Consider the following 21,421-nt stretch of genomic DNA (forward strand, 5'->3'; position numbering starts at 1 on the left):
AATTAAAAGCAGCTTTGACAACTAGGGGTGATGCATCTCAAAGGACCAAATTTGCTGGTGCCCATGTATTGCCTCGCTCAGGCATTCGTATGGCTGTAAAACCGGTCATAGGTTGTTCAGCAGTGGGATATGGTATGTGGGCATCACACTAACAACTGCCTGGCAAATTTGTGGTCTGGTTGTGGTCTGGCTGTGTGAAGGTCATGTGATGCAGGACTATGGCGATGAACTATGCAATTCCTTTACTAATGCAATGCGACAGGCAACTCTGGCTAATCTACAACACTGCACACATTCAACATGATGCCGTTCACCGGCCACTCCAGCAAGTTTACAATGGCCCTTATGAGATCAGACAATGCCAACGCAAGAGTTGTGTGATCTGGCAGCAAGGAAAGACTGACGCTGTCTCGATTCACTGTTTAAAGCTAGGATATAATCAAGAATCAGCTGTCTACTTCATGACCTACACCAAAGAAATCTCAGGACCTCAGCCAATCCTATCAACCGTCGCCCATGTTGCAGTATCGGACCAGATCAGGCCAAACTTATGTAGTGGGACAGATCCAGACAGTTGCCACCTGGCAAGATTCTGCGGCTGTGGGAAAGGCTTTCACGGTCGCATGCTTGCATTTGTCTTGCGTAGGGCTGGTCACTGCTGGTGAGGCATCAGCTTGGGAAATGTTAACACTCATGTGCAGGCCAGAACAGGGAACAGGAAAACATCACAGTTAACACTCATGCGCGGTTCAGGAGGAGGACCAGAAAGAGTGTCATGTTCACCTGTGGGGCAGGAGTGAATCGGAAAGTGCGTGGCATGTGAAGTGAAAGTTGCTGGGAGGAAGAAAGATTTTGTTGGAAGAAATAAAACGTCAACACAGGTTCATTGCATGCGCCCTCTATTTTTCTTACAGTATCTTGTTAGCAGTTGGTACAGGTACCTGATTTCTTGTTTGAACAATCTGCCCTATTTGAATTTGCCCATCCTGTGGGATGTTTATTAATTTATTTTGATTTTCTGCAGTGTTCAAGCAAAAGGTATTGAAGAAGTTGTATAGTTCATCACTTCTTGAAGTAAAGACAAATGAAACTGCAACCAAAAAATCGAAGCAAAACAAGAGGAGGAGGAATTGGAAACTAATAAAAAGAATGATGGTGCAATAGGTAACAGTTGAAAAATGTATCTACTAAAACAAATGAGTCATGGTGGATTTAAACAGTATTGTGAATTGTGAATTGTGCAAGTTTACACTGGTCCAATAATATTCCAACATCTTGTGTGCTAGTTATCAATGTTCCTGTAACATTTCTCCAATTTGCTTCTATAGATTGCATCTATCTTTAAAGAAATGTTAATTTTAGAAAAACTGACATTTGTTGACAAATGTTGACTTTTTTCTTCCACTGATGCTGCTTGACCTGTTGAGTTCCTCCAGCGAATTGTTTACCTTCAGCTTTTAGCATCTGTACTCTCCTCTGTGTTTGAGGATGATTTTTTTTGTAAAAAGTGATGGCCAGTTCAATTTTGTACAGTATGTCCAAAATGTCAGACAATTCGTAATAAGAAAAAGATACCTCCATGTTGATGACAAAGGTTTTAGCTTGCAGACAAATTGCATTTGTAATTTAAAAAGACATGAATTATGACAATACCAAACTAAGTCCTTTATTATGTTGGATTTAATTTTATATTTCTTTTGTTTTATTTGTTGACAATTTGCACCAGTCAAAAACTTTCTTGTTGATTTTTTTTAAAGAGAAGTCATGCAGAATAGCAGAAGTAGAGAAAATACAAAATATCTCTGTTAGATCACATCATGTTAGATATCTAATGGTACAATATAATTTTTTACACAATTATACTACACTCCATATAAATTACATGAACTTGATTCAAATGATTCTGTAACAAAGAAACAAGAACCTATTACATGCAGTTTGGTCTTATAAAAAGGTGGGAAAATTTTAGGAAGATTTGAATTTATTATTCAAACAAATTATGAAGATACAGATACCAAAAGATCCCAGAATATTTTTGCTTGGTGATTTATATGACACTGATACCAAATTGAAGATGGACAAAAATCAACAAAAATTTTTGTGTGGCAATAGCAGTGGCACGGAAATGTATGGACTAACATGGAAGTCACATAATTTTATAAGGTTGGATAGATGGCATACGGAAATTCAAAATTGTATACCATTGGAAAAGATTACTTATAATTTAAGGAATCAACCTGAGAATTTTTATATGATTTGGGAACTATATATGGATTTCATCAGTAAGAGTCTATCCACATCGTCCATGACACCCAATCCTCCCAACTAATACGTACAGGATAGAATATGTTAGGAATAAATGAATAGGGAATGATAAATAAATGCAGGTGTTTTCTCTTTTTTCTCTTTTTCTTTTTGGGGCGAGGGAGGGGGATAAAAAGAAAAATTTATATATAATTTTATTGTATTATATATGATGAAGAATTTATATGTACATATTGATCCAAATGAAAAATAAATTTTAAAAAATCTCCGTCTTTTCCACAGTATTGCACAAATGTTCCTGAATGTAAAAAGATTTATACAGTGAGCCTACCCCCTTCTGGAGATGTCGTGTGTGCCATTGGACCAAATGAGCAGTGTGAATCTCAAGACTCAAGTGAAGAATTGGAAGGTAGAAATAGCATCAGTTTTTCCCCAAAAATTAGGTTAAAATAATGATTGCAATATTTAATTGCATGCTTCAAGGATGATGACCCAATCTTTTGCAGTATATTATTGTTTCTTTGATTAGTCTGCCATCAATTATACAGTACTTCCTTGGAACCTGTCTGACTGTTGGTTGATATTGTGTAAAGAAGTTTCCATTGATGTTAAAATGGTTTTTCAAAAATTTCGAAGCTACTTTCAATCCTAGTATACATCTTGTGTACTACTGTTAAATTATATTGGATATTAATTTTTATTGATAATCCAGCTTGTTGGTGTTACTGATTGTAACCAAATCTGCCTCTGGGAAGTGAAATGGTTCATCTCTAAGATGTGCATCCTGTGAATTAATGTTACACTGGTCTAGGTTTAGTACCATGCTGAAGGTGAATCACTGTATCAATTAGTAAAAATACTGAGGAGGAGGAGGAATTCCTTGAATGTTTACGGGACGGTTATCTAAACCAATATGTCAAGGAACCAACTCGGGAGCAGGCCATTTTAGATTGGGTATTATGCAATGATAAGGGGCTAATCAACAATCTTGTTGTACGAGGCCCTTTGGGTAGGAGCGATCACAATATGATCAAATTCTCACTCGACATGGAGAGTGATGAAATTAAAACCAAGACTAAGGTCCTGAATTTAAATAAAGGGAATTATGATGGTATGAGACGGGAGTTGAGTAAGATTGATTGGGTGGTGTTTATGGGGAGTTGACTGTGGATAGACAATGGAAAGCATTCACAGATCTAATGGAGAAATTGCAAAAATCGTTTATACCGGTTTGGCATAAAAATAAACCAAAAAAGGTGACTCAACCGTGGATAACAAGGGAAATTAGAGATAGCATTAGGTCCAAAGAGAGAGCATATCAATTGGCCAAAAAAAGTACCACAACCGAAGGCTGGGAGCAGTTCAAGATGCACCAAAGGAGGACGAAGGGATTAATCAAGAGAGCAAAAATAAATTACAAAAGTAAGCTTGCGGCAAATATAAAAACCGACTGCAAAAGCTTTTATAAATATGTCAAGAGGATTCCATCCATACTGCTGCTGCTTTGCCACTTTTCAGTTGTTCGATTGCCTTATATGTCTCATCCAGGGTGGGAACCTCATCCAGCTCTAGCCTTAGGGCTGTTGAGGGAGCTGGAGCAGGGCGGAATCTTGGACTGAGCGGTTGGTACTGAAAAGAGATTGGAAGTGTTCTGACCATCGGTTGAGGATGGAGATCTTGTCGCTGAGGAGGACTTTGCCGTCTGAGCTGCGCAGCGGGCTTTGGACTTGGGGTGAGGAGCCGTACACAGCCTTTAGAGCCTCGTAGAAACCCCTGAAGTCGCCAATGTCCGCGCTGAGCTGTGTTCGTTTGGCGAGGCTAGTCCACCACTCATTTGAACAATCGAACAACTGAAAAGTGGGCAAAGCAGCAGGTATGGATGGAATCCCCCCAGAAGTCTGGAAGGCTGGCGGCAAAACTCTGCATGCCAAACTGCATGAGTTTTTCAAGCTTTGTTGGGACCAAGGTAAACTGCCTCAGGATCTTCGTGATGCCACCATCATCACCTTGTACAAAAACAAAGGCGAGAAATCAGACTGCTCAAACTACAGGGGAATCACGTTGCTCTCCATTGCAGGCAAAATCTTCGCTAGGATTCTACTAAATAGAATAATACCTAGTGTCGCTGAGAATATTCTCCCAGAATCACAGTGCGGCTTTCGCGCAAACAGAGGAACCACTGACATGGTCTTTGCCCTCAGACAGCTCCAAGAAAAGTGCAGAGAACAAAACAAAGGACTCTACATCACCTTTGTTGACCTCACCAAAGCCTTCGACACCCGTGAGCAGGAAAGGGCTTTGGCAAATACTAGAGCGCATCGGATGTCCCCCCAAAGTTCCTCAACATGATTATCCAACTGCACGAAAACCAACAAGGTCGGGTCAGATACAGCAATGAGCTCTCTGAACCCTTCTCCATTAACAATGGCGTGAAGCAAGGCTGTGTTCTCGCACCAACCCTCTTTTCAATCTTCTTCAGCATGATGCTGAACCAAGCCATGAAAGACCCCAACAATGAAGACGCTGGTTTACATCCGGTACCGCACGGATGGCAGTCTCTTCAATCTGAGGCGCCTGCAAGCTCACACCAAGACACAAGAGAAACTTGTCCGTGAACTACTCTTTGCAGATGATGCCGCTTTAGTTGCCCATTCAGAGCCAGCTCTTCAGCGCTTGACGTCCTGCTTTGCGGAAACTGCCAAAATGTTTGGCCTGGAAGTCAGCCTGAAGAAAACTGAGGTCCTCCATCAGCCAGCTCCCCACCATGACTACCAGCCCCCCCACATCTCATCGGGCACACAAAACTCAAAACGGTCAACCAGTTTACCTATCTCGGCTGCACCATTTCATCAGATGCAAGGATCGACAATGAGATAGACAACAGACTCGCCAAGGCAAATAGCGCCTTTGGAAGACTACACAAAAGAGTCTGGAAAAACAACCAACTGAAAAACCTCACAAAGATAAGCGTATACAGAGCCGTTGTCATACCCACACTCCTGTTCGGCTCCGAAACATGGGTCCTCTACCGGCACCACCTACGGCTCCTAGAACGCTTCCACCAGCGTTGTCTCCGCTCCATCCTCAACATCCATTGGAGCGCTCACACCCTAACGTCGAGGTACTCGAGAGGGCAGAGGTCGACAGCATCGAGTCCACGCTGCTGAAGATCCAGCTGCGCTGGATGGGTCACGTCTCCAGAATGGAGGACATCGCCTCCAGTAGCTCAAGTATTATATGGCGAGCTTTCCACTGGCCACCGTGACAGAGGTGCACCAAAGAAAAGGTACAAGGACTGCCTAAAGAAATCTCTTGGTGCCTGCCACATTGACCACCGCCAGTGGGCTGATAACGCCTCAAAACGTGTGCATCTTGGCGCCTCACAGTTTGGCGGGCAGCAGCCTCCTTTGAAGAAGACCGCAGAGCCCACCTCACTGACAAAAGGCAAAGGAGGAAAAACCAACCAACACCCAACCCCAACCAACCAATTTTCCCTTGCAACCGCTGCAATCGTGTCTGCCTGTCCCGCATCGGACTGGTCAGCCACAAACGAGCCTGCAGCTGACGTGGACTTTTTACCCCCTCCATAAATCTTCGTCCGCGAAGCCAAGCCAAAGATGCTTGTTATTATGAGCAAGAGGAAAAGATTGGGGAAATCCAGAGTAGGTCCCTTACAGTCGGAATCAGGGGAATATCTAATGGGGAATAAGGAAATGGCAGACCAATTAAATTCTTACTTTAGTTCTGTTTTTTACGATACAAATAACCTCCCAAGGATGTTTGGAAACATAGAGACTAATGCAAGGAGGAACTGAAAGAAATCAGTATATCTAAGGACATGGTCTTGGGGAAATTGATGGGAAATTGAAGGCAGATAAATCCCAAGGGCCTGATAATCTACATCCTAGGGTACTCAAGGAAGTGGCCATTCAGATAGCAGATGCTTTAAGAATTATTTTCCAGAACTCGATAGACTCAGGATCAGTACCCAGGGTAGCTAATGTTACCCCACTATTTAAAAAGGGGGGTAGAGAAAAAGCGGGGAATTATAGGCCGGTGAGCTTTACATTAGTAGTGGGCAAAATGATGGAATCCATTATTAAGGATGTAATAGCAGAGCATATGACTAGCCAGAGAAGGGATCGGACGAGTCAACATGGATTTACAAAAGGTAAATCGTGCTTGACAAATCTATTGGAATTCTTTGAGATGGTGACAGGTAAAATAGATGGGGGAGAGCAGTGGATGTGGTGTACCTGGACTTCCAAAAGGCCTTCGATAAGGTCCCGCATAAACAACTGGCTTTCAAAATCAAGGCTCATGGGATGGGGGCAAAGTATTGATGTGGATTGAGAACTGGCTGGCAGGTAGATGACAGAGAGTTGGGATAAATGGCTCGTTTTCTGAGTGGCCAGGCGGTGACCAGTGGGGTGCCACAGGGATCTGTACTGGGACCCCAGCTGTTCACAATTTACATTAATGATCTGGATGAGGGGATTGGATGTAATATCTCCAAATTTGCAGATGACACTAGCTAGGAGGGGTTGTGTGCACGGAAGAGGGGGGTCAGGAAACTCCAGTGTGATTTGGATAAATTGAGGGACTGGGCAGATACATGGCAAATGCACTACAATGTGGATAAATGTGAGGTTATCCACTTTGGTAATACAAACCGGAGGGCAGATTACTATTTGAATGGCAAAAGATTAAGATGTGGGAAGTGCAGAGAGACCTAGGGGTACTTGTACACCAGTCTCTGAAGGCGAGCATGCAGGTACAGCAGGCGGTTAAAAAGGCAAATGGTATGTTGGCCTTCATATCAAGAGGGTTTGACTACAGGAACAAGGATACCTTACTGCAGCTGTACAAGGCCTTGGTGAGACCCCACCTGGAGTATTGTGTGCAGTTTTGGTCACCTTATCTAAGGAAGGATGCTCTTGCAATGGAGGGAGTGCAAAGGCGATTCGCCAGGCTGATACCTGGAATGGCAGAATGACTTATGAGGAAAGATTGCGCAAATTGGGATTGTACTTGCTGGAGTTTAGAAGATTGAGAGGGGATCTCATAGAGACATATAAAATTCTGGCAGGACTGGACAGAATGGATGCAGATGGGATGTTTCAATGATGGGAAAATCTAGAACCCGGGGCCATGGTTGAGGATAATAGGTAAACCATTTAGGACCGAGATGAGGAGGAATTTCTTTACCCAGAGGGTGGTGAATCTGTGGAATTCATTGCCACAGAGGGCAGTAGAGGCAGGTTCATTAAATATATTAAGAGGGAATTAGATATATTTCTTCAGTGTAAGGGTATTAAAGGTTACGGAGAGAAGGCGGGGATGGGGTACTGAACTTTAAGATCAGCCATGATCTCGGTGAATGGCGGAGCAGGCTCGAAGGGTCGAATGACCTGCTCCTATCTTCTATGTTTCTATGTAATATTGATGTGGATTGTAGTCATTCAGACTACTTCTGCAATGGAAGATTAAAAATCTTTTCATCTGTCCTTATTTACCATTTGTATTTACTTCAAAAATAAAAACACAGACAGGTTTTTGATAGATACATCAATCAGCAATGCATCCTAATTTTGTTTCTTGATAGTTTGACTGCAGGGAAGGCTTGTTTAAATGGAGTCCAAACACAAAACTGCAAATTCTGGAATAATGAAGCAAAAAAAAAAAAAATTTTGAGGAACACAGTATCTGTGGGTGAAAACCCCTACTGATCCTGCTCGACTTGCTGAGTTCCTCCAGCAGATCATTTTTTTGCTCCTGAGTTGAGGTGGATTTTGCTTGGATTGATTCATTTTGTTATTGTGTATGAAGAGAAGTAGGACTTATTTCACTGTAAAGACAAACATTTGCCTAATTCGTTAGGAGTTCATAACCTGGAAACTTTAAAATAAACTTCATTTGGAGTATAATTGTTTACAGAAAAACATTCCACAGATGGATCTGGATTTTCTGGTCATAGATCAAGGGATGGAAGTTGCAGTCCAAATTCAAAGATCCCTGCTGACAAAGATTAGCCAACCTAACAGTGATAGGACTTTTATTTTTATTGCGATGATCTTAAATTAGATGTGAACTCTAGCAGAGTTGGTGTATAACAACAGTGTAAATCGTAGAGCTGCATTAATATTAAGTGGATTGTCAGAATCAGAAAGAACACTGTAAAAGGCCAAAAATTGTCATGCTTGAATTTTTTTGCTTAATTGGAAGATTTACCGAAACAGAGACCAAAATATTGAGGAAAAATGTTGAGAAGATGAAACGTTGTGAACAAACAAAGTAATTTTAAATTATAAAAATAACATGCAAGTGATCTGAATGAATGCAGGAACAACAAAATTTTGGAGTTTCTTTAATATTCATTATATATTGAATGTGATAATATGTTATCTAATTTAATAAAGCTTGATAGGTTTGGGATTTTGCTCACTGGACAAATCCATTAAAATAATTGAGCTTTGTGTCAAGTCGCTGATGCTTTGAATGAACCTACAGGATTAGAGACTTAATGCCACTGGCAGTGTTAAATTTCTGCATTCAACAAATGTCACGCTTACTGATCATTTTATAATAATAGAGCTGGATGACAATTTTGCGGTTTAGAACTGAAAATTCCAGGGTAATATTTTTGTTAATGTTGGGTTAATTTTGAAATGTTTTCAAATTAAATGATCATCACCATATGTGTTACTGAAATAAAAAATCAAACAGTCTTTGTGGGCCCTTGTTGGATTTGTCACTCTCTAGACTAAATAAATCTCTACCACCCCCTTCCCCCTCTTCCCCCTTTCCCCTTCCCCTTGCCCCTTCCCCTTACTCATTTACTGTGTAATAATGCTGTAGTGGAATTATTGAGATCAGTTTTCATTTGAAAACAGAGCTCTTAGAACATGACAGCACAGAAACAGGCTCATCAGCCCTTCTAGCCTGTGCTGAACTATTTTGCCTAGTCCCACTGACCTGCTCCCAGTGTATAGCCCTTTATACCTCTCCCATCCACATATCTGTTCAAATTTTCTTTAAATGTTAAAATGGGGCTTGCATTTACCACTTCAGCTGGGAGCTCATTCCACACTCACACCACTCTGTGTGAAGAAGTTACCCCTAATATTTTCCCATTCACCCTTAGGCCATGTCCTCTGGTTTATAACTCACCTTATCTCAATAGAAAAAGGCTACTTTCATTTACTCAATCTATACCCCTCATAATTTTAAATATCTCTATCAAATTCCCCTCATTCTTCTCTGCTCCAGGGCAGACCTGTGTAACTTTTCCCTGTAACTCAGTTCCTGAAGATTGGGCAACATCCTAGCAACAGTTCTCTGCACTCTTTTAATCTTATTGATGTCTTTCCTGTAGTTAGGTGACTGAAACTGCACATAATATTCCAAATTTGGCCTCACCAATTCTTGTACAACTTTATAACATCCCAAATCCAATACTCAATACTTTGATTTATGAAGGCCAATATGGCACAAGCTCTCTTTACAACCCTATTTACCTGTGTGCCACTTTCAGGAAATTATCTATCTGTATTCCTAGATCCCTCTCTTCTACCACACTCCTAAGTGCCCTACCATTTTGTGTGTATGTCCTTTCTTTGTTTGTCCTTCCAAAATGCAACACCTCACTTTTGTCTGCATTAAATTTCATCTGCCATTTTTCATCCCATTTTTCCAGCTGGCCCAGATCCCTCTGCAAGCTTTGAAAACCTTCCTCACTATCCATAACTCCTCAATCTTTGTGTCATCTGCAAACTTGCTAATTCAATTTACCACATTATCTTAAAAAAAACTCGTCTCCTGTTTTTCCTGTATTTTGGTACAATTTTAAATTCGGTTTATTTCTCAAATGTAATTGGTGTTTGTAGATTGTAGTTCACAAATAGGTAGATTATAGTTTTCACGCTGTGCTATTATCACATTGATAATTTTAAAAATGCATAAATTGCCAAGTATTAAACACAAATATCTGCTCAATTATAGGAAGACATTCTGCAGAAAAATTCCAAAGAAAATGTAAGCGGAAAAGGAACTCAAGAGCTCAGTGCATGAAGACTTCAATGAAAAGACACACAACAGAATTTCAGCAGTCAGGGGTGTTAAAAACTGACACCTTACAAACACTGATATTACATTCTGCAAAACCTGAAGCAGAAATATTAACCAAAAACAGGAGAAGAAAACTTAAAAAGAAACGACATAAAGAAAAGCTGAAGGCAGCTGGCCAGGTATCCAAAGCCACAGCTGTGGAATTAATTTATCAACCAGGGGAGGAGAGCAATGATGAAGCAATTGAGATGTTTGGCTTCAATGCAACCTAGGATTTTCTCCTTGCTGCTGTACATTTTTACCTTTTGCTATCTTGGATAATTCTTTTCCCAGCATTGATTTCCAATCCCTAACCCCTACCATGAAGATGTCATGGTCCTAGAATTAGTAAACTTAATCTGTTACTCGTATTAGTCAGCAATTTTCAGGGCGTAAAACATCTTTTTCCAGTGTACAACTTTAAACGAAGAACATGGTTTGCCTTTCCACCCATTTACTTGAGATGACCATCTTGCCATATTTCCCTGCCGTGTAACTACTCATCTGAAGTCTGTTTCCTTGTTGTTTGGCTTAAATAAAAGTTTTTTTCTACTATTAATTTGTATCAAGTAGTTAGGGTGTCTTCTAAATCAACTAATTCAGTAACAAAGGAATATAAATTAAGTTTACATGACAATAAACGAATCTTGAATCTTTTTGTCTGTTTAGCTGAATAGGAATATAAATTAAGTTTACATGACAATAAACGAATCTTGAATCTTTTTGTCTGTTTAGCTGAATAGTTAATTTAATTAACTATAATTAATTAACTATAATTAATTAATCATATAGTTAATATGATCACAAGAGCTGGTAGACAAGAAAATCTGCAGATGCTGAAAAATTTGGTGGGAGCACAGATTAATGTTTAATAAGAAGATGCAGGTGGGTTGGCAAAGAAAGAACCTGAGAAATGATGGGGAGAGGATCAAGAAAGATTGCTCCAATAGAAGGGGAAAGAGAAAGGTTGGGGACTGGAGGAAGGGAGACAGAGGGATAAGGGAAAGAGTCAGGGTGGTAACTGAAATTGAAGATCAGTATTGATTTTTTAAAAAATATTTAATATTCCATACATGAAGTAACTACAATTATTATAATAGATACAAAAAACAAATTGATTATGTACATAATGGTTTCACTCCATCCCAAAAACCCTCTCTCCTACCCAACGCCCCCCCCCCCCCGAAAAATATATACAAATTGAATTTTTTTAAAAAAATTTATAGGTATAAAAATATGAAAAATAGAAGAGAAAGTAAAAAAAAAGATCTTTGGATTGCAGAGAGAGATGTCATGCAGCACAGGTCATCAGTTCTAACAAAGATACATAGGAGAATTCTGCAGGGCTAGAGGGATAGAAAGAATATCACTACAAATTTAAGCCCATTATTTGAGTGTATGGGCACCAGATTGGTGAAAACATAAGAGTATTTATTTATGAACTTGTATGTAAATTTTTTCCAAAGGAATACAATTTTGAATTGGCATAGTTAAAGATGTATCTGATTTCCAAGTAATTGCAATACCTTTTGCTACTGCTAATGCTAATTTAACAAATTTTAATTGATAAATTGACCATTTCAACTTGGGATTTGTACCTTCAATATTTCCTAGTAAAAATAAATCAGGATGTTAACAGAAAAAAAACTCCTGTAACTTGTTCCAAAAAGTTACCCATTTCATTTTTATTCAATTTATTTTGTATCCTGAAACTTTTCCATATTCTTCCAATGAAGCATACAATCTTCGTAAAGATGACTCAGGATCAGTCAAATATATTAAAACATCATCTGCAAATAAACTCATTTTATGTTCCTTCTTACCCACTGTAAAACACTTAATTTGTAAATCAGAACAAATTACCTGTGCAAGTGCTTCTATGGCTAAACAAATAAAGCTGGTGACAAAGGACAACTTTGTTGACTTGATCTCATTAACTTAACATAGACACGCCCATTTGTTACTACTTTAGCTTTAGAATTATGTAATGCTCTAACCCAACTTTAAAAATTAAATCCAAATCCAAACTTTTCTAATATCTTAAATAAAAAGTCCCACTCTAATCTATCTTTTTGCCTCTAAAGCCACTACAACACTGAAATCACTTTTTTGGGCTAAATTAATTATGCTAAGCAATCTAGCTACATTTTCCAAAGATTGTCTTTTTTTTAAAAAAAGAAATCCTGTCCGATCCATATTAATTAATTCAAGAAACAAATGGATCTAAACAAAAATTAAAGTCCCCTCCTATTAAAATATTTTCCAAAAAAAGTATCCTGAATAAATTTTTCATCATCAATATTTGGAACATACAAACACAAAAAAAGTTCACATTTCTAAAAATATCTTCCTGCAGAGTCTGTAACAATATTCTGAACCTTAATCGGAAGATTCTTTTTAATCAAAATTGCTACCCATCTCGCTTAAGGATTGAATGAAGATGACATTACATTTCCCAACCATCTCTTTTTAATTTCAAATGCTCTTTTCAGTTACATGTGTTTCTTGAAGAAAAGTGACATCCACTCCCAATTCCTTAATATATGTTAAGACTTTTTATTGTCTCATTTAGCCTGTTAATATTAAAATTTACAAACTTAATTACTTTACTCATTTAAAGCAAATATTCATCAATCCCTCTCCCTCACTCAAGCCCTCTCCTTCGCCCCGTCCAGCAGATCTCCAGATCTCACAAAAAGCAATCTAGCTACATTTTCCAAAGATTGTCTTTTTTTAAAAGAAATCCTGTCTGATCCATATTAATTAATTTAGGAAACAAATTATCCACACGCACCCCCCTCGAGCAATCCAAAAAAAGAGAAAAGAAAAAAAGCAAGATGACAAAATAATAGAGGCACAAAAGTTTATAACTTTAACAATATTGGAAAAAACCCCTTCCAATAAGTGTGTCTAATACAACACTAACTCCCTCCATTTTACAGGTTGTGACCAAAGTCACAAACACACACTTCCTACTCCTCCCAACTCACTTGGTCTATTCAATATGCAAGCTTTTAATGAAAATTAATCATCTAATGTATTCTTTCTTTGGCTTGGCTTCGCGGACGAAGATTTATGGAGGGGGTAAAAAGTCCACGTCAGCTGCAGGCTCGTTTGTGGCTGACAAGTCCGATGCGGGACAGGCAGACACGATTGCAGCGGTTGCAGGGGAAAATTGGTTGGTTGGGGTTGGGTGTTGGGTTTTTCCTCCTTTGCCTTTTGTCAGTGAGGTGGGCTCTGCGGTCTTCTTCAAAGGAGGTTGCTGCCCGTCAAACTGTGAGGCGCCAAGATGCACGGTTTGAGGCGTTATCAGCCCACTGGCGGTGGTCAATGTGGCAGGCACCAAGAGATTTCTTTAGGCAGTCCTTGTACCTTTTCTTTGGTGCACCTCTGTCACGGTGGCCAGTGGAGAGCTCGCCATATAACACGATCTTGGGAAGGCGATGGTCCTCCATTCTGGAGACGTGACCCATCCAGCGCAGCTGGATCTTCAGCAGCGTGGACTCGATGCTGTCGACCTCTGCCATCTCGAGTACTTCGACGTTAGGGATGTAAGCGCTCCAATGGATGTTGAGGATGGAGCGGAGACAACGCTGGTGGAAGCGTTCTAGGAGCCTACGGCTCTAATGTATTAATTATGATTAAAATAACATTTCAAAAGTCAAGAAAATGACTAATAAAAAATACATTGTCAAATTTTTCCATCTCAGTTATGAAATTAAAATAAAGAAAGAAAAAAAGATAGCTCATTGCATCAAGTCTGTTGAAACCACTAAAGGTTGAGCTTCAGGAAGACTCCGAGCACCTCCTTCCACTTAAACGAAATTTATCAAGAACCTGTTCTATTGTCCCAGGCGGAAAATCTTCAAAGTTGCAGGGTCTGGAGGACATGGTCTCCAGCAGACAGGCGTGATTCAGAGACGAGCAGCTGGGACTTCGATCACCCACAGTGGGGAATGCCCAGCTCCTTGTGGTTTCTCGGGGAGCGCCCAGGCCAGCCGTCCAACAGCTGGCCAGCGAAAATTCCTCATGGACACTGGTTCTGAGGTTAGCATCCTTCAGGGATGGACCCTGACCTGGCGGCTGGAAATTCCAGCACGGGACACGAACCGTGGCTGTGAAATTCAACAAGTTTCTGTGCCTGCTGCGTGACCTGCTGACTTCCTCCAGCACTTTTGTGAAAGGCACTGATCGCGAGCAGAAACTTGGTTAAATTACCAGTTAACTAGCAATGACCCCTTTTCTACAAAACGAAGACTAGAATTACATTTGATTGTCTCACCTCTGAGCGAGAGAGGAGAAACAGCGAAGGGATTGAAAGTTGAAAATGGGAGGGTCCTGGACAAGTTGCTAGTGAATGAGAGGAGCTGGAGGTCTTGGCTATGCTTTGCGCGCCGAAGAGCCACTGCACGCACCCGTGTCCGAGTCAGATCGCCGCCGAGGACCTTTGCCGCCCGGTGCCCCGCCGACTGCGGGAGTGGCTTGGTTTGGGGCCATGAGCTCGGCATCAGGATCCGCCCCTCCGCTCACGGTTATGTAAGCGCCGGGCCGCTTCTCGTGTTATGAAACCTCGTCCTGATTTCAGAGTTCGGCTGCAACGCCTTCAGTGATTTGTATTCGGTGCTCGTTCTCCGGTGGATTTTTTTTTGGGGGGGGACGCGACGCGGCAGCGCCTCTTTCCAAAGGACGGGAGAGTTCGCTCCAGTAAGTGCTGATGCTCCGAGCCGCGAAACGTGCTAATGTGGCCAAGTGTCGATGGCTCGTTTCGTTTGTCCAGTTCTGGGTGGGTCCTTGTTAAGTTGCCGGACGCAGAGTAAGCCCAGGACATACGGTAAACGCGTCGTCAAAACAAACTCGTCCTTCCACCCTTCCATTGGCAAAGTTTTCTTCCTCCAGTCTTTCCTTTCCCAACACGCCAACTTCATTTCTGCCTTTAAAAATGTCTTTTCAAGAAATTCCCTTGGAGAAGATATAGCACATCAATCAGAACCAAGACCATAAGTAACTCTGATGGAGAGAAGGCCATTGGCCATAAAGCTGCCTTCTTTGTGGAGGAACTGGGAGTCGGGGGTTCGGAGGTGTAGTCCAGGTAACTAACTGATAGACTGTCTCCCAAGATGGAGAAAGGAACGGCTGAGTTCCTGTAACATTTCGTTTTTCTTGACTATGACTGAAATAATCTTTGAAAGGCCAATATCAACCGACGATGCGGATTCTTGTCCATCTCTGCACCACCACCAGCTCTGAGGGCAGTACTCTCTGGTGGTGAAAACGACTGCATTTCCAGATGAAGTTAATAGTTTTATGCATGCCATAGCAGCCACATTGACATCAGCTTGTGTGGAGCTGACATTTTCTGCTTGCCTTTGTTGTCTCTGGATTGTGACCAGGCTTCAACCTACACCTATGTGCTCACCTTCAACACTGCTGCTCACATCTGGACTGGCACTATCTGTGCTCCTCACCCCCATGCCTGCTTTCCTTCTTGCTTTGAGTCTGGTAATAGTGCGTGTTTAAAATTGCCATCCTTGTTTTCCAAACCTTTTTATGGGTGTGTCCTCTTCGGTCTCTGTAACAGTGGGAGTTTCACAGAGCCAGAGTGCACATAAAAAGATCCCACGCCATATAACGAAGAGGAAGGGTTCTTTCTGAAATCTGGCCACTATCATTTGCCGTTTGTGGGTATTGTCTGTGCTTTTCTATTTATTTATTGAGTCAGTTTTCCCACCATAGAAACCGACCCTTCAGTCTCACTCATTCATTTCGACCAAGTCACTTACCTGCAATTTGGCCTACATCGTTCTATACCTTTCTTATCTATGTACCCGTCTAAATGTCACTTAGGCTTCATTGGTACTTACCGCTACCACTTCCAGCATAATTGTTCCACATTCTTGTCTCTGCGTGAAAAAGCTGCCCATCAGGACACTTTAAATTCTTTCCCATCTCATCTTCAGATTGTGCTCTCTCATTTTAGTCTTATCCCTGCTTTTACTAATTCCTCTGACAGCTCCTTCCACCCTCTGTGGAAAGTTCTCCCTCAGGTCCCTTTTAAATCTTTCCCCACTCACCTTCCACCTACAATATGCTTGTAGTTTTGGACTTTCCCAACCTAGGGAAAAAACTGTGACTATTTACCTTTTCTATACTCTATTATAAAGTTCTATAAGGGTCACATCTCAGCCTGCTACGCTCCAGGGAAAATAGTCCCTATCCTACTAGCTTCTCCTTTACAATTCAAGCCTTCCAGTTCCTGTAACATCCAGGTTATATTTCTCTTTATTGCCAGAGAAAAATAATGTTCAGTCTGAGTGATTTGTATGCTTGCATTAAAGATTTTTTTGACACTATGGTAATCTGATAGCAAACTAATAATTAACAGAACAAATTTGGATTTTGTGCTGGTGTTGCATTATTAAGACCCCAAAGCTGTGAGGAAGGGAGGGGTTGAGAACATTCCAGGAAAACACTTGCCACAAAGCAAAAATCAATGCTGAAACTTGGAATTTTGTGAAACACCTTTCTACCTACTTTATTGAGAATTTTACACTATTGGAATATTAACAACAGGACAAACAATAAGTCAGAGCAAATATAAACCACACTTGGCTGACTTTTCTTTTCCCAAAATTGCCATTGTATCATGTTGTCTAGATCATGGTGCTGTGCTTTTAAATAATATTCAAACAAGATGTTGTACTGGAGTCCATCTGTATCTTGAATGGCTACAAAAGAATCCATAATCCAAATTGAAGAGCAAGCTCTCATCAACGTGATCTGCCAATCATTGGACCACATGATTCTCTTGCCCTTCTAGCAGGTCCATGCTTCTTCCACATTTGTGTGCTAAAACATGGAAGTTAGTGAAGCACTGAAGGTGGACACGGACCCTCAGTTTTAATTGCTAACTTGAACTCCTGAAATTCCATTGATGATCAAAGACATTTAATAAAAACACTCAAATGGTCTTTGACAGTGGTGAGTTGACAAAATGCCAGTAGTGTTCTGGAGACAAAGTTTTGAGATTCAGCCATCCCTTGCATCTCATCGGGGGTGGGTGGGGGGGGGGGGGTGGGTGGTGGTGTTAGGTGGTTTAGCAGTTTTTGGGTTTGGTAGGCAAATTTGGCCAGCCCTTGGCTAAGTTTGTTGAGGGTGGGAGCTGCCTCGTGGTCAGGATTCAGTACAATCCAGTTACGTCATTTTCTTGGACATTTTTACACAAATTGAGTGTGGGGTATTGACTTCACCTTGGCTGCAAAGCAGATTGGATTGTCTGAGAACTGCTATATAAATGCATATCTTTCTGCCTTTCATGCTATGCTTGTCAGGTCAACATAAGAACATCTGAATGCACATGATAAATCTCACTGTGGCAATATCACAGATAAACAATTACTTCAATGTGGCATGCAAAAGCATGTTTTGGGTTTGATAGACAGATTCAAAGCTAGAAACTCCTTGACCAGGCAAAAATAATTATCTGAAAATTGGCCTTAACCTGTATTGATAAATATAAATTAACGTACAGGTTTTAAAAGTCAGAGTTATAATATGGAAACTCCAGCCAAATTTATCCATGCTGATCAAGGCATCTTCCTGAACTTAATCCATTTGCTTGTAATTGCCTCATAACCCTCTGGATCTTGAAAATTCCCCATCCATGTACCTGTCCAAATGTAGCTTCAGAAATGTCTGATACATTAATTAGCATGGTACTGGAATTTTTTTGAACAGGCCCCATATGTTCACTTTTTATGAAATAATTAATGTAGTAATGCTGAGTGGTTTCAATGTAAATATTTGGAATAGATTCAAACTAGTGAACATAATAACTACATTGGAATTCCATGTGCTTAGATATTAAAGACACGCTTCTTGTTCCTTGAGTCTTGTTCCCCACCCCATCCAGTCCTTTCCCACTGTGATACCTTATAAGCTCTCCAACACTTTAATCACTTCTAGTTTCCTGCATGTCATTTTTGCCATGGCCCTGTCTCTGTGCATGTCCATTCCCCACCGGGAATACTTGGGGCCATGACAAAGATGAGATATGGGGGCACAGATCCAATTAATTCTCCTCACCTGCACTCCCCTATGTCTTGCGGGACTTGCTCTTACCCATAACAATTTATCTTTTGATTCCTCTCATTTTCTCAAAATTGAAGTTGAGAACAGGGATGCGTGCATGGGCCCCAGTTATGCCTGCCATTTCAATGGTTACATAGAGGGGTCTTTATTTTGAACCTACTCTGGTACCAATTCCCAACTTTTTCTGTGCTACATTGACAACTCCATTGATGCTGCCTCCTGCACCCTTATGGAACTCCTCAATTTCATCAACAGCCACTAACTTATACCTGCCTTCAAATTCACTTGAACTATTTCTGACTCCCTTTCCCCCCCCCCCCCATTTCTGAATTTCCCTATCTATTTCTCAGGAGTCTATCCGTCCACTCGAAACCCATTGACACTCACAGCTACCAAAGCTACAACTCCTCCCACACTGTCTCCTGTAGGGTCACTATCCCTATCGCTCAACATTTTGGTCTTCACCGCATCTTTTCTCAAGATGAAGGTTTCCACATCAGAACTTCTGAAATGTCCTTTTTGGGGAAAATAACTTCTCCCTCCCTCCTGCACCAGAAGCTTTGCTTAAATAGGGTTAAAAGAATTAATGAGGATCCCTAAAATCCTCCATCATACTGGATCCACTACCATCAGGAAGGAGGTACAGGAGCATCAGGTCTGCCAGGCTGAGAAATATCTTCTTCCTGCAGGCTGTGAGACTGATGAACAGAATCCTGTAACCTTGGGTCTCTCCAAATGAAACCAGTAAATTATTCCAAAATATTTATGCATATTTTGTATCTTTCTGAATGTGTGTATTGTGTGCATATATATGTGCACTGTGGTCCAGAAAAACACTGTTTTGTATGGTTGTACATGTAAAGTCAGATGATAATCAACTTTGGGTCAGGACAAAACCAAGCACAGAAGCTGGGTGATACTTTCAATACATACACATGAATAACAACCATGAGATGTGAATAATCAAGGTGAAATTTTACAGACTTGAACTCAATTAGCTTCCCCAGGGAAGAACAATGACCAAGCCGGCAACTTCCTGACAGGAAGTGTTATGGATTACTGTCACTGCTTAACACGGGGGTCTGCCACTGTCATCCCTTACACTACCGCAGTTTCTTTTTGGCTTGGCTTCGCGGACGAAGATTTATGGAGGGGGTAAAAATGTCCACGTCAGCTGCAGTCTCATTTGTGGCTGACAAGTCCGATGTGGGATAGGCAGACACGGCTGCAGCGGTTGCAGGGGAAAATTGGTTGGTTGGGGTTGGGTGTTGGGTTTTTCCTCCTTTGTCTTTTGTCAGTGAGGTGGGCTCTGCGGTCTTCTTCAAAGGAGGTTGCTGCCCGCCGAACTGTGAGGCGCCAAGATGCATGGTTTGAGGCGATATCAGCCCATTGGCGGTGGTACTAATTAACATGGGAATCCTAGCAAAGGAGTTTGTAGAAAATTATGAATAAAAGCGGTTATTAATAATAGATTGGATTCTTGGTACCCTACACCATTGTAATCTAGGTATTCATGTAATTTGATGCTTGGCAATTTTTTTTAGGTAATCTAAAAAGCTCAAAATAATGTCATAGATCACTTGTTTTATTGTTTTTTTTTTCTTTTGCTCACATTAAATGAAATCGATAAATTAGGATTTCCCAATGGCTGAGATAAATCTGTGGAAGATTTGTCTCTTGGTCCTTGCCTCAGTGGTCTACATCATCACTTTGGTTCTGAATGGCCTTGCAGGATCAGGACTGGAATCAGGTGAGTAGGACAATGATCCTGCTGCTAAAACCTAGGGATTATCTGAGAGTATGGTTTGGATGCAGTTAAAGTCACTTAAAACATTTAAGCAATACTTTTTTCTTTTTTGTGTTTTTATTATTTATTGGTTTTTGAAGGGTGTGGGGGAGGGGGTAGGGATGAAGGGGGCGGGGAAAAAAGTAAATGTCACTGTGTATATTTTAATGATGAAGACTTGTATATATTGTTACTGATATGTTTATGGTGCAATAAACAAAAACATTACAAAATAACATTTAAGCAGTGTAAGGTAAAACATCATGAGATGGGAATGTGTAGGGAGTTACCCTGTACAGGGCAGTAACAAGAAGGGGAGGTGTCCTTGTACTCCTGTTAGGTAAAACATCATGAGATGGGAATGTACAGGGCTGTAACAAGATGTAAATGCATCCTTGTACTTACAAGATAAGAGAGACATTGATGGATTGAGAGGCAGGAAGCTAGCAGGGAAAGGATAGCAACAGTTTTAGTCATTGGACAAGTAATGATATGATGATGTTCTAAGCATGTATCCAAGGGTATAAAAAATCACTATTTTGCTGATAACGGCAGAATGCATTCTCCGACTAACCTGGTTGGTCGCAAGTGTTACAATCCGGTAATAAAGAACAAAGAACCCTGATTTCGACTCAGCCTGGTGTTTGTCTCACTCATTCATGAACAAAGCAGACCTAACAGCAGTCAGAATTAAAGTTTAATGCTCAGGAAATTGGATTGTTCAATGCTGCCATGCACTGATTTGGATGGAATTTCAATTGGAAATTTCAAAGACAATTGGCATTCTTTTCAAGTCACAAATCATCCTACTTGGAAAATCTGTGTCCATTCATGTGTTGGTGAACAAGAAAATCTGCAGGCACTGGGGTTGAGAGCAATGCACAAATGTGCTGGATAAATTCTGCAGGTCATGCAGCATCCCTAGGAAGTAAAAGTTGGTCAACATTTCAGGCCTGAGCCTGTCATCAGGAAATGTGGAAAAACAGGAAGATGCCTGAATTAAAAAGGATGGTGGTGGTGGGGGGGGGGTGGGGGGGGGGGAGTGCAATAGAGGAGAAGAGGGAGGAAGAGTAAAAGAAGGAGCACAGGCTAACAGGATATCGGGGGAGGGAAGAAAAGAGAAGCTGACAAGTGATGAGGGCGAAGGCAGAGGGCTAAGAAAGGTAACTCACTGAT

The 21,421-nt window shown here is 40.9% G+C and overlaps 1 protein-coding gene and 1 long non-coding RNA gene across 2 annotated transcripts in view; both read left to right on the plus strand.

The window, feature by feature from the left end:
• Nucleotides 1-2,552: 2,552 nt before the first annotated feature.
• Nucleotides 2,553-10,930, plus strand: LOC138752692 (uncharacterized). The gene is made up of 2 exons (XR_011350843.1): nt 2,553-2,674; nt 10,267-10,930. It is a non-coding gene; the product is annotated as an uncharacterized lncRNA (long non-coding RNA).
• A 3,983-nt stretch (nt 10,931-14,913) lies between these two features.
• The window catches only part of LOC138755312 (uncharacterized), a 30,506-nt gene continuing 23,998 nt past the window's right edge, over nt 14,914-21,421 (plus strand). Inside the window, exons 1-2 of the mRNA XM_069921081.1 lie at nt 14,914-15,075; nt 20,095-20,209. Of these exons, the coding sequence (XP_069777182.1) occupies nt 20,104-20,209 (106 nt within the window). The 5' untranslated portion in view covers nt 14,914-15,075; nt 20,095-20,103. The remainder of the gene's footprint in view (nt 15,076-20,094; nt 20,210-21,421) is intronic.

The sequence above is a fragment of the Narcine bancroftii genome, chromosome 2, assembly GCF_036971445.1.
Source record: "Narcine bancroftii isolate sNarBan1 chromosome 2, sNarBan1.hap1, whole genome shotgun sequence".
Classification (NCBI taxonomy): domain Eukaryota; kingdom Metazoa; phylum Chordata; class Chondrichthyes; order Torpediniformes; family Narcinidae; genus Narcine; species Narcine bancroftii.